This window comes from Nomascus leucogenys, chromosome 13 (assembly GCF_006542625.1).
Source record: "Nomascus leucogenys isolate Asia chromosome 13, Asia_NLE_v1, whole genome shotgun sequence".
Taxonomy (NCBI): Eukaryota; Metazoa; Chordata; class Mammalia; order Primates; family Hylobatidae; genus Nomascus; species Nomascus leucogenys.
In genome coordinates this window covers 77735289-77747514 of record NC_044393.1, presented here as the reverse complement: position 1 = coordinate 77747514, position 12226 = coordinate 77735289, and the positions used below count along the sequence as shown (strand labels likewise).

Below are 12226 nucleotides of genomic sequence, written 5' to 3'. Positions count from 1 at the left end.
AGGCCAGTGCTGAAGGAGTGAGGGGCCGCGATGGAGAGGAAGAATGGGAAGTTTACACAATCCTGCCCAACTCCATAGAACGTGTGCTGTGTAGAGCCCAGCCCACCTCTAGCCCTGGTAAACTGACCATGATGTCTGGGGGCAGACTGTGGCCTGGATGTGCATGGCCACCGGAGCCCTCCAGGCTGGGCTGGGCTGCAGGCTGGGTGGACCTCCCCTAAACCAGCACTCACCAGTGACCTTGGCCTTGAAGGGGCTGCCCACGATGTGCTGGGGGCCACCGTACTTGATGGCAATGAGGTAGTTGCCAGGGGCCATGGGAGTGTAAGTGACCACGTGGCCCTCAGGACACTCCCGACAGTCCAGCTGCACCTTGGAGGGGCCATCAATGGTGACAGACAAGGCCCCCGAGCCGGCATTCAGGGTGTTCACAATGAACTCTGATGACACACCTGGGGGCCAGAGGTAGCAAGGCTGAGGGCAGGAAGGGCTTGTGGCCCAAGAGGGACTGGGCCCCAGCTCCCTGGACAGCCTCTGTGAGGACTCCTGGCTTAGGAAGCAGGGCCCCTGCCTCTGGAGCAAAGCAGCACCAGACTAGTGGCCAAGCACCCCCAGAAGTCACCTGTTCCCCAGCTCTAGGCACTCACCGGTAGTGCCTCCCTCGAGCCCAGGACCGTAGGCTGACACCAAGCCTGGGTCCCCAGCCTGGCTCTGCTCCCCAACGCGGATCTTGAAGGGACTTCCAGGGATGTGGGCACCGTTGAACTTGACATCGATGGAGTGGACGCCATTCTCGTGGGGGATGAAGCGGATGGTGTGCTTGTCTGTGGATAAAGGGTTGGTGGCTTAGCCTCCATCCTTCCCCTCCCCAGAAGGCCCCAGCCCGGAAGGGGGTTGGCAGGGGCAGGGCCAGCTCACCACTGTCCAGCTCAGAGACATAGCACTCCTCCACAGCCCCCGAGGGTGTGTGCACCCGGGCATCAATCACGCCCCGGGCGCCGTTCAGCTGCACCGCAAAGGACGCCGGCTGGTTCACCTTGAGCCCCGTCTCCTGCAAAGGCCACGGAGGATGCTCAGACTCCTGGGAGGCCGGGGCTGGAGCAGTCTTCTCTGAAGCCCCACACGGTGCTCACTGTAAGCCCAGCCCAAAGGCTGCCGCCACCCCACGCCCAGCCTGGCCCCTGCCTGCCAGCCCAGCCTGGGAGCAGGAGGAGCCAGGGTCCGGTATGCAACCCTATGCGTGCACCTGCTATCCTAGCTGTGCTTGGTGTGTGGGAGATGACAGACAATGTGCCCTGTCCTGGCTGAGGAAGGAAGGGCCCCACTCTGTGTGAAGCAGGCTGAGGGCGGAGGGCAAGCGCCTGATGGGCTGTGTGGGCTGGGGTAGCCAGAGAGCTCTGAGGTAGGAAGCTGAGTTTCGCTGGCCTGGCCTGGGAGAGCTTCCTGGAGAAGGTGGACCAACAGGGAGGACCAGAAGAAGCACAGAAGGGCTCTGGGGGAGGGATTGGAGCCTGCATCGGGGAGCCCAGTTCAGGAGTGGGAGGAGGAGATGCACAAGGACTCTGGATGGGCTAATGTGACCACCCTGAGGGGCAGCCAGGAGGCGCGTGGGAGAAGGAGCTGGGGTGAAGCCCGTTCTCTGCGCCTTAGGCAGAAGCTCCTTTACAGTGTGTCCCCTGGACACCTGGCCCCCTGGTTTGCATGTTTCAGTGTGACTTGCTGAGAGCCTTCCTTGCACATGTCCGCTATGACAGAATGAAAGGAACACACCACATCTCTAGAAGTCAGCACCAAGAGAAAGCAAGCCAGGCCCCCAGCGGCCTGGAGAGGATGTAGCCCAGGCTCTGCAGGCCATAGGCATTCCCTTTAGAGGAGCCTCTCACACCCTCTCTGCAAACTGGTTTACTCTTAGTTTGTATAGATTTTATACTCTCATTCTTATAAATGTTGTCATCTAGCATTCTTAGAACAGAAGGTGGAACAAACTGTAACAAGAAATGGCAGGTGGCAGTAGGACAGGCAGACACACCCTGAGAAAGGCAGAACGAGGCGTGGCATGCCTGAGTGCAAGGGCGAGCCCACAGGGTCAGAGCCCACCATCCCCAAGGGCCCTGCCTTGTGCCTTATGAGAAGGGACTTCTAACTGGCCCTTCCACGGTCACTGCTAAGTCCCTGGCCCTATGGACCTGCTGTCTTCAACTCCTGCCCATCTCTCAGATAGCAGAAACCCTCCACCCCCACCCTGTGCACAAACCTGGAGGCTGGTGACAGTGAGACGGCGAGCGTCATCCGAGAGGGAGGCCACGGGCACCACAAAGGGGCTGTCTGGGATATGCTCATCATTGAACTTGATGGAGACCTCATAATCACCTGGGGAGAGAGACCAGTCAGCACAGGTTCCGGGATGGAGGTTGGCAGGGCGGGAGCCTCCCCACCCTGGCCTTATCCCAGGAAAGGCTCTGTGGTCAGCGCTCAGAGCTGGAGACAGACACATGTATCTGAGGGTGTGGGGTAGAGGAAGATGGGGCAGAGGAAGAGCAGGGGGCCCCGGGGAGGGGAGTTCTGTGGCCCCAAGCATCTCCTGCCTGGACACTGAGCAGAAACCCAGTCTGGAAGGTCAGGCAGGCCCAGCCCCACTGCCAGTGGTTCCTGGCCCCACGCCCACCTGGTTCCTGGACGACATAGGAGACGCCGCAGGAGCCATCTTTGCGATCCTCAAATGCAATCTCCGCCTTGCTGGGACCCTCCACAGCAATGGACAGGCCCCCAGCGCCGGCCTCCCGGGTCCAGATGCTGAACTCGGCTGGGGACAGGCAAGGTAGGGGACTTCAACATCATCGCCCCTCACACTGGCTGCCCTGACTTCATCCCCACTCCTGACCACCTGCCCCTTACCTGGCACACCGGCCACACCTCGCTCCAGCCCTGTGCCTCCGGCCCGCACCTTGTGGGCACCACCTTCACCCAGCGGCCCCACAGTGAACTGAAAGGGGCTGCCGGGCACGTGCTGGCCACGGTACTTGACAGCGACCGTATGGGGCCCCATCTCCTGGGGCACAAAGCGCACGCTGTAGGCACTGTCCTCGCCCTCGACAATCTCCGCGGCTTCCATCTTGCCCGATGGGCTGGTCACCTGTGCAGTCATGTCCTGAGAGCTGGCCTCACCTGCAGGGTTTGGGGGATGTCAGAGTAACACTGGGATTCCTCCTAGCCCTGGCCCTTCCCTCCCCTGTCAGTTAAACCTCCTCCTCTGCTCAGACCCGCCCTGGCCTTCGGGGCCAGTCTGCCAGCATCAAGCCTGGTCTGCAGCACCCTCCCATCCCGCCGTGAGGACCCGGCCAGCCCCGTGTAAGGTGCTCACCCTCCTGCTGCCGGGTGATGCTGCCGAAGGAGCCCAGGCGCTCCCGGCCCAGGAAGTCCCCAAACACAGCAGGGAAGGGGTCCCCGCCGACCTGGGTGGACTCCTCCACCCGCACTTCACGCTTTGTCTCCCCGCCCCGCGTCTTGCTGATCTCCGTGCGCTCCGTGCGGGTGTAGGTGTGGCTGCTGCGCGTGAAGGTGCGCGTCAGGCGCTCCTGGGCAGACACCATCTGGAACCAGTTTCCTGTGTGGTCAAGGGAGCCAGGGTGAGGGAGGGAAGCGAGGGGTGAGGAAGCAGGGTGGAGGCCCGACAGGTGGGCTCTGGCCCGGGCCAGCCCTCTCCCACCAGCCGCCCCACCCAGGCTCCTCCAGGCTTCTACCTGGGATCTTGAGGTTGAGGTCACAGGTGCTGCCGATGGTGGCGATGGAAGGCGCCTGTCTCCGCCGGGTGATGCTCTCCTTCATGCGGCCCTCGCCGGTCACCTTCACAGTGAAGGGGCTTCCTGAAGTGGGGACAAAGGGTGGGTCAGGAACCTCAGACCCCCAGCCTCCTGGCCTCCCTGTCTCTCGCCACCCGACCTCTGCCCAGAGCCTTACCAGGCACGTGCTTGTCAGCAAATTTGATGTTGATGATGTAGGTGCCGGGCTCGGTGGGGCAGTAGGTGACTTTGCATGTCCCGTCCTCCATGTCCTCACAGTTGATGTCCACCTTGCTTGGGCCTTCGATACTCAGCCCCAAGCCCCCATAACCTGGGGGAAAGCAAGGAACACATCTCCCTCAGTCCTAGGCTGGCCAAGCCACAATGCTTTCCTCTCCCCAGACTGCAGGCTCCACCCAGAATGGGCACCGATGTGTGTAGTGACCACTAACAAAAATGGCTCAGTGGGAGGAGAGGAGGGCACCACGGGACAGGCAGTCTGGAAAATTCCCTAAGGTAAGCCTCTTGGATTCCAGTGAGCGAGGGAGGGACAGAAACTCAGGACAGCTGAGCTTTCTCTGAAAAGGGAGAGAACTGATGCGGGGCCATTCACTTTCCCACAAGGGGCCCCAGAATGCGAATCCCAACAGAGACTGGTCAGGAGGTTTCAGGGAGGAGAGTGCGGCCAAGGGGGTGCTGGGCAGGACAGAAGGACAAGTGCCTGTGGGAGGCACCTGCTGGAATGGGGGGTCTCTGGGGGCAGGAAGTACCTGCATTGCGAGTGTCCACGATGAACTCTGCCACCTGGAATGTGTGTCCCTCGGAAAGGCCCTTGCCCCAGACCCGCACCTTGCTGGCGTCCCCGATCTCAGATGGCCCCACCAGGATCTTGAAGGGGCTGTTGGTGACGTGCTTGCCACTCTTGCGCACACTCACCACATGCTCCCCGACCTCCTTGGGGGTGAAGGAGATCCCTGTGGAAAGTGGGTGTTAGGCAGAGCATCCTGTGGGCCCCCACCCCTGAGGTCCCCGTGAGGCCCCATGCTCACCGATGTGCCGGTTGGGCAGGCGCTTCAGCAGGCAGGGCTCCTCATTGCCCGAGGGGGCACGAATGCTGGCGGTCAGCTGGCTCAGATCACTCTCGGTGATCTTCAGTGACACGTCCGTGGAGGTGCCCACGTTCAGCTGTGAGGTCCTCATGGAGTCATCGCCTGGTGGGGGAGTTGGGGCATCAGGCTGCTGTGACTCCAGGCAGGCCCTGCCCTCACAAGGCTCAGGAACCCTCCTGGGCAGAGCCTGCTGGACTCAACAGACATGGGGGGCCACTCCCAGGCGCACGGAGGCCCAAGGCCTGGAAAGTGCAGTCTGCACTCACATGTGAGCTGCCAGAGACTAAGAGGGGCCTGTACCCCAGTTCCACTGTGGCTGCCTCAGTCCTTGTGGGCTAAATCCCTAAAGAAAGCCTCCTGCATTTTAACGCTGAGTCACATGATGTCGTGATAACAAAACACTAGACTGCACCGCACAGACCCCTTCCTCGCTGTGTGGCTGTAATCATGTTGCTTGGCCTCTCTGGGACAGGGGTTCCTTATCTATCAAAAGGATTATCTGTGCCCTAACTTAAGAGTGACTTCAGGCTGGGCGCAGTTCCTCATGCTTGTAATCCCAGCACTTTGGGAGGCCAAGGCGGGTGGATCACAAGGTCAGGAGATCGAGACCATCCTGGCTAACACAGTGAAACCCCGTCTCTACTAAAAATACAAAAAAATAGCCAGGCATGGTGGCGGGTGCCTGTGGTCCCAGCTACTTGGGAGGCTGAGGCAGGAGAATGGCGTGAACCCGGGAGGCGGAGGTTGCAGTGAGCAGAGATCGCGCCACTGCACTCCAGCCTGGGTGACAGAGCAAGACTCTGTCTCAAAAACAAAAACAAAAGCAAAACAAGTGACTTCAAAAACTAAACGAGGCACAAGGAGTGACTGACTGCTTCTTAGCTGCCGTGGAGAACACAGTGTTTTTACATTTATCAAAATATGACCCCTCACACCTCGAAGGGCCTCTGCCCTAACGTCACAAGTGACTTGAAAAGGCTGGGCTTGCACATCTGTGCACTGTATGCGGTGTGTGTGTGTCATGGGCTGCACATGCCCATATACCCGCCTCACCTGTGATCTTGGCTGTGAAGGGGCTCCCCGGGATGTGCTTGTCATCGAAGCGCACGATGATGCTGTAGTCTCCCGGCGCGGTCGGCAGGTAGGACACGGTGCAGGTGCCATCCTTGTTGTCTTTACAGGTGATCTCTGCCTTGGATGGGCCCTCCACGGCCAGTGACAGACCCCCTGTAGGTGGAAGTGTGGCCAAGATCAGAGGTCCTGCCCTCACCCCTGCCCCTGGCAAGTCCCCACCTCAGCCCCCGGCCTGCAGGTCCCTCACCTTCTCCAGCATCTTTGGTGACAATAGTGAAGGTGGCTGGCTTGTTGACCATGCCATGGCTCAGGCCTGGCCCATAGGCACTGACATGGCGGCTGTTGATGGCATCCACATAGAACTGCAAGGGGCTCCCTGGGTGTACCGAGAAAAAGGGGGCTGGGTCAGCATCAGGGATTGTCTGAGCCCACCTTGGCCCCAGCACCTTCCAGCAGCCTCTCTGCCAACCCCCTCCATCTGGGCCGTAGGGACCCGGCGGGTGGAGGTCTGCTTCCCACCAGGGTATAAGCCTCCCTGGGGCCTCGCCTGGTGTCTGCACACAGCAGGTGCTCAATAAATATTTGTTGAAAGAAGGAAGGCAGGACTTAAGCAGCGGCCTGCTCCTCTCACCCAAGCCCAGGCCCAGCCCAGCCCAGCCCCCAACTCACCAGGGATGTGGTTGCCATCATACTTGATCCCCATCTGGTGCAGGCCTTTCTCGGTGGGTGCGTACCTCACTGTGATGGTGCCATCCTTGTTATCGGTGATGTTGGGCCGCGCCGTCTTCCCCGAGGGCATCCGCACCTCTCCTGCAGGGCAGACACAGTTATGTGGAGACCCTGGTTTCCCCCATTGCAACCTCCCTGCTGTCCCAGGCCTGGTCCTGAGTGCTTCTGCTGCCACCCGAGAGGCCAGGCACCAGGAGACAGCCTGTGGCAGTGGCCCGAGCCCTGAACTGGGGACAGATGGCTTGCACCTGAGTTCTGGCTCTGCCCAACTTGCTGTGTGATCCTGGGTAGAGCTCACTTCCTCTCTCTGGGCCTTGGTTTTCATCATTAAGACACAGGGCTGGGCCTGGAAGAGGGTTTCTCCCCTCAGCCCTCATGCCTGGGGGCCGCAGGGCAGTACCTGTGAGCTCCCCTTTCTGCACCGCGAAGGGGATGACCAGGTTGAAGGGCCTCAGCATGGACTCCACTGGCTCCACAGGCACCACTGGCTCCTCTGTGGCCTGCGGCAGGTGAGAGGGAAGAGTCAGTGACTGGGGAAGGCCTAGCAGTTTGGCCCATGCCATGACTGAAGCTGGAGAGTGAGGAAAGAACAAGGTAGTTAATGGTGAAACCAGCGTGGCAGGAGAGGTGCGTCAGCTGCAAGAGAAGGAGTGCTGTGCCCAAGTGGGGTTCCATCTGCCCAGCCTGACTCCTGCCTGCTCCCCGGGAGGCCCCCAGACCATGTCCCTGCCCTGGCTGCAGAGGAGTAGAGAGAAGAAATGAAGGAAGGGGAGGAGGAGAAGGAGGACATCGCCTGGTGGGAGGCGCAGTACCCAGTGTGTGGGGCGGGCGCCAGGCCGGGGAGGAGCGTAGGGCTGGCGCAGCTGTGGCACTTCAGAGGGCTCCTCCTCGTGTGGCAGGGGGTCACACGCCTGGGGAGGCAAGGCACGGGGGCACAGGGTGTGGCAGCCTCACAGGCCTAGGGGCTGACTCAGAGAATGGCCCAAGAACCTGAAATGCTGGGTGATATCTTGGGTGTTCATCCTCCTGCAGGGCAGCCTCTGGGGAGATGGAGCTGAGGATGGTGGAGAACACAGCGGGTTCCTCCAGAGAGAGCTGACAGCACTGGGCAGGGGGCAGGGCCATGCTCTCCTCCCACTTCGGGGGTCTGTGGGGAAAGTTAAGGCTCCATCCTGGAACACTCTGGCCCCAGGAGCCCTCAGAGAAGTGGGATTCCTTGGGGACAGTTATCTGGGATCCCTGCTGCTGCTAAAAGGGCCCAGCCCCCCTCCCCAGCCATCTAGTCTTGCTGTGGCTGCAGAACTTACCAGCACGTGGAAGGGGCTGTTGGGGATGTGCTCGCCCCCGAAGCGGATGGTGATGACGTACTTGCCCGGCTCGGGCGCTGTGTAGTAGATGTCAAAGGTACCGTCGTGGTTCTCAACCACATCCACATCGAGCTCGGCCCCATCCGGCGTGGACACCGTGCATGTCACCTTCCCCTCGCCGGCTGCCTTGGCATCCACCGTGATCACCGTCTCCTGCCCAATCTGGATTCGGGGGCCCAGGCAGGCACCTGCCATGTGGGAGATCCTGCTCAGGGAGCTGGAGGGCTGGAGCCAGCCCTCTCTGTTCCCGCTGCCCACCCCCTACCGCCAACCACCCTGGCCCACAGCAAGAAGAGTAGAGAAAGGGCACTCACCCAGGCCATGGCCTCCAATGGACACTGGAAAGAGAGAGAAGAGTGTGAGGCCAGGTGGTGCTCAACGTGGGCTGGGGGCATTGGGCAGGGGTGAGGGAGGGAGGGGCTAGGGCTGGGGCATGTATGCTTTCTGACCAGCAGACCCCTGGGGACCAGGCCAGGGTTCTGGAGGGGCTTTGAGGGTCTGGGTGGTGAGCAGGGCACGGGCAGCGGGTGGGCACCCACCTGTGACGAGGCACTTGCTGGCGTCCCCAGTGGGCAGAGCGTGGATGCGGAAGGGCGAGTAGGGGATCTCGTCACCGCCATACTTGATGGTGATGGTGTACCGGCCGCTCATGTCTGGCAGGTAGGACACGGTGTACGTGCCATCCCCATTGTCCCGGATGTTGGCCTTCTTGGGCTTACCCTCGGGGTCCTGAGGGAGAAGCAGAGGTCAAGGCCCGCCTGTGCCTGGAGCATGACCTGGGGGGTGGGCTGCACAGAGACTCACCAAGATCTGGACGGTGAGCAACCCCTCGCCCGCGTCCCGTGCATCGATGGTGAACTCCACAGGCAGGCTGGCAGGGATGCCAGAGGCGTTGAGGCCTGGGCCGCTGGCCCGCACCTTGCTGGCATCATGAGCTGGGAGGACCTTGATCTTGAAGGGGCTTGAGGAGAAGAAGGGATAAACAGTTGGCCGGGGGGCATGGACGGGGCAGTGGGAGGTGATCTCATCTTGAGCCAGAGTCCTCCCCATAGACATGGGCAGGAGGGAGGACTGTGGGGCAGGCAGGAGGGACCAGTTCCCAGAAGCCGATGACATTCCGTATCTGGGGGTGGGGGCACTCTGGGACTCCCTCGACAGAGCCAGGGTACGTCTCCATTCCCCAGGAAGGTGCTGTGGGAGGGTCCAGGAGGAGGCCCTGGTCCAGGCCTCCTGCACTTTTCCTAAGGTGCTAGTTTTGCTGTAAAAGCTCCTGGGGCAGGACAGCCTCAGGGCAGAGAGCCCTGGGGAAGAGCAGGATGGGGCGGCGAGACTGGACGAGGCTGACAGCTGGGAGAGGCTCTCCCAGGGGACCCCAGCAGTGACCCTGCAGTGCCACCCCAGCAGGAGCACCCCAGAGCTCATCTGCAGCACAGGAGCCCAGTGCTGGTCCTCACCTTCGTGGCACCTCCTGGTCAGCATACTTGACAGCTACCGTGTAGGGCCCGTCAGTGGCTGGGGTGTAGTGGACAGTGTGGGTGCCATCTCCATTGTCCCGCACCTCCACAGGCTCGGCCACACCTGGGCAAGGGGCACACAGTCAGCAGAGCCTCCGGGCATCCCACCCCACTTCCCTCCTCCCTGCCCCGGCCATTCTATACCTGTGGGGCCCAGCACAGCCACCTGCAGGGGCGCCCGGCCAGCTTGACTGCAGTCCACTGTGAAGGTCTGGGGAACCCGGGCCCTGACACCAGCCCCCAGCCCTGGCCCCGAGCACTTCACCTTCCCAGGGTCCACCACATCCTTCACCGGCACCCGGAACGGGCTCCCTGTGAGGAGAAGGACATCAGACCCTGCCCACCAGCCCTGATGGGTCCCCCTGATGCTGAGGAGCCTCGGAGGAGGAGGCCTTCCCTGCCTTTGAAATGCCCACAGGGAAGCCAGACCAACATGGGAAAATGCCTAGGAACTTGCTAAGAAAACGCACACAGGAATAAATGAACTTGACTGCAGACTGAGGCTGGGCAAACCTCACTCATGTGAGTCCCAGGCCTGGAAGAGAAGGCCTTCCTAAATTAATAAAATGCGAAAATAAAATGTTTTCAAAAATGAAATGTATTTCTGGCACTGTGGCTGAAATAATAAAAAGATGGGAAATTAGATAAGGGAAAAAATTTCCAATTTCAGCAGTCCCAAGTCATGCAATATTTGAAGACATAACCTGCCAGGGCAGCTGGGCCCGCAGAGGGCAGGGGAATTCTGCAGACGATGTGCGCAAGAAGGCCCAAGGCTGGCCTGAGCTGCCAAGAGGAGTGGGCTGTGTCTGTTTCCGGACACACAGTGAGCGGCAGACCTGCACAGCCGAGGTCTCGAGCTCCAGGCAAGGGGCTAGCAGGCCAGAGTGTGTTCCTGCGATTGACCGGGGGAGCTGTTGCGTCAACCCTCGCCGCCTGCCTCCTCCACATCCTCCTTCTGGCTGGGCTCCAGCCCCAACCCACTCTAGGCTGTCCTCTCTATGAACACTCTTATCCAACTTCCTTCCAGTTTCCCCCTCGTGGGGCGAGCATCCTGCACCCTCCTTTGTCTTCCCTGAGACTCTGACCACTCTCTCTGCACACCTGGGATGGGCCGCCCCCCGAAGGTGATGTTGACGTCATAGTCTCCAGGAGTGAAGGGGATGTACTCCACGGTGCAGCTACCATCCTTGTTGTCCTTGCAGGACATCTTGGCTTCCGAGGGACCCTCGATGGCTAGGCCAAGGCCCCCAGTGCCGGCTCCCCTGAGAGATGACATCCCCCCATGAGCTTCGTAAGACCAGTGAGTGAGAATGGGGGAGTAGCTGAATGGGGGGACAGGGAGGAAAGAGGGCAGGCCGCTGGGGACCCAGCTGAGGAGAAACGAGCTACAGGGGCTGATCTGGGATCCTGGAGGGGGTCTGCTCCTGCCTCACCCCTGAGAGAGGATGAGGTGGGGCTGAGGCCCAGGCAGAGGGATGAGCAAGGAGGGCCAGGGGCTGGGAAAGGGTGGTCACAGGTTTAGGCTAGCAAAGGGGGAGGATACCTGGTCTCCACAGTGAAGCGGTTGGCCTTGTTGACCAAGCCACCCTCCAGGCCTGGCCCAAAGGCCCGGACACGGGTGGGATCACAGCCCTCAGTCACACCCACTCGGAAGGGGCTCTTGGGCACAGCGACCTCATCATACAGGACCTCCACCAAATGCACGCCTGGAAGCCAACCACAGGGCCATCAATCAGGGAGTGTGCGCCCCCACCACCCCTCCTGCCCCGAGGGGCGATATCATCAGATCCTGGCCCTGCCCAGTCGCCCGGCCCTCCACCAGCCCTCACCCTCCTCGTAGGCAGTGTACTGCACTCGGTAGGTGCCATCCCCATTGTCTGTCACATAGGTGTCTGTCTTGGCCCCCGAGGGGTTGAGCACGCGAGCCGTCACATGGTTGCCGCCTGTGGCTGTTAGCGATCTTGCATCCACAGTGAACTCAGTGGTCACCTCCCGCAGGACACCTGGAGCCCAGGGGTGGCATGCTCAGCAGGGGTGGGGGCAGCCTTCACACAGATGCTCCCTCTCCTCTCCCCCTCCCTTCCCTCTCCTCTCCCCCTCCCTTCCCTCTCCTCTCCCCCTCCCTTCCCTCTCCTCTCCCTCTCTCTTCCCCGCCTCTCCCCCTCCTCTCCCACTCCCCAACTCCGAGGCTGCTCCTCTAATCGGAGCCTGGGCCCCCCACCCTCCCCTGTACCTCTGTGAGCTCCAGCCTCTGCCTTCACTCCCTTCTCCATGCAGTGACATTCTCTGTTCACATGAGTCACCCACCAGGCTGTGGGCCTGGGTCTTGCATCCCTCTGCCGTGCCCCATGCCTAGCCAGGGTCTGGCCCCTGGCAGATGGCCCATTCCCACTTACTGTCTCCTGACTCTTGTCATCCTCTACCCCAAAGCTTTCCCCCTGCACCCCTCCAGAGCAGAGTTTTAGCTTTTTGGATCAGGGTACCCCTTAAGCACATGAAAGAGGAGATCTCTCCAGAAAAACGCCTGGAGGCAGGTGCAGTTTTGCCACAAGAGCAGAGGCCAATCTCCACTCCCATCTTCCCCTCCACTCCTCCTCTGGGGTTTCTGGGCCAGTAAGGACTCTGGGGCTGCTCCGAGAGCCCTCCCTTCACCC

The 12226-nt window shown here is 61.0% G+C and overlaps 1 protein-coding gene across 2 annotated transcripts in view; it reads right to left on the bottom strand.

Moving 5' to 3' along the window:
• FLNC (filamin C) overlaps window positions 1–12226 on the bottom strand; it is a 28881-nt gene that overhangs the window by 1705 nt on the left and 14950 nt on the right. The window contains exons 22-46 of one of the 2 annotated variants that reach the window (XM_030825527.1): window positions 11402–11575; window positions 11116–11278; window positions 10674–10834; window positions 9717–9884; window positions 9513–9636; window positions 8863–9019; window positions 8598–8787; window positions 8373–8396; window positions 7999–8246; window positions 7504–7602; window positions 7092–7191; window positions 6632–6772; window positions 6210–6338; window positions 5942–6115; window positions 4829–4990; window positions 4550–4753; window positions 3958–4110; window positions 3741–3863; window positions 3362–3604; window positions 2896–3165; window positions 2666–2803; window positions 2255–2370; window positions 919–1051; window positions 648–824; window positions 234–452 (exon numbers count right to left, since the gene is read on the bottom strand). In XM_030825527.1, coding sequence (XP_030681387.1) covers window positions 234–452; window positions 648–824; window positions 919–1051; window positions 2255–2370; window positions 2666–2803; window positions 2896–3165; window positions 3362–3604; window positions 3741–3863; window positions 3958–4110; window positions 4550–4753; window positions 4829–4990; window positions 5942–6115; window positions 6210–6338; window positions 6632–6772; window positions 7092–7191; window positions 7504–7602; window positions 7999–8246; window positions 8373–8396; window positions 8598–8787; window positions 8863–9019; window positions 9513–9636; window positions 9717–9884; window positions 10674–10834; window positions 11116–11278; window positions 11402–11575 — 3990 coding nt within the window. The remainder of the gene's footprint in view (window positions 1–233; window positions 453–647; window positions 825–918; window positions 1052–2254; window positions 2371–2665; window positions 2804–2895; window positions 3166–3361; window positions 3605–3740; window positions 3864–3957; window positions 4111–4549; window positions 4754–4828; window positions 4991–5941; window positions 6116–6209; window positions 6339–6631; window positions 6773–7091; window positions 7192–7503; window positions 7603–7998; window positions 8247–8372; window positions 8397–8597; window positions 8788–8862; window positions 9020–9512; window positions 9637–9716; window positions 9885–10673; window positions 10835–11115; window positions 11279–11401; window positions 11576–12226) is intronic. The other variant, XM_030825528.1, reaches the window with a different exon arrangement.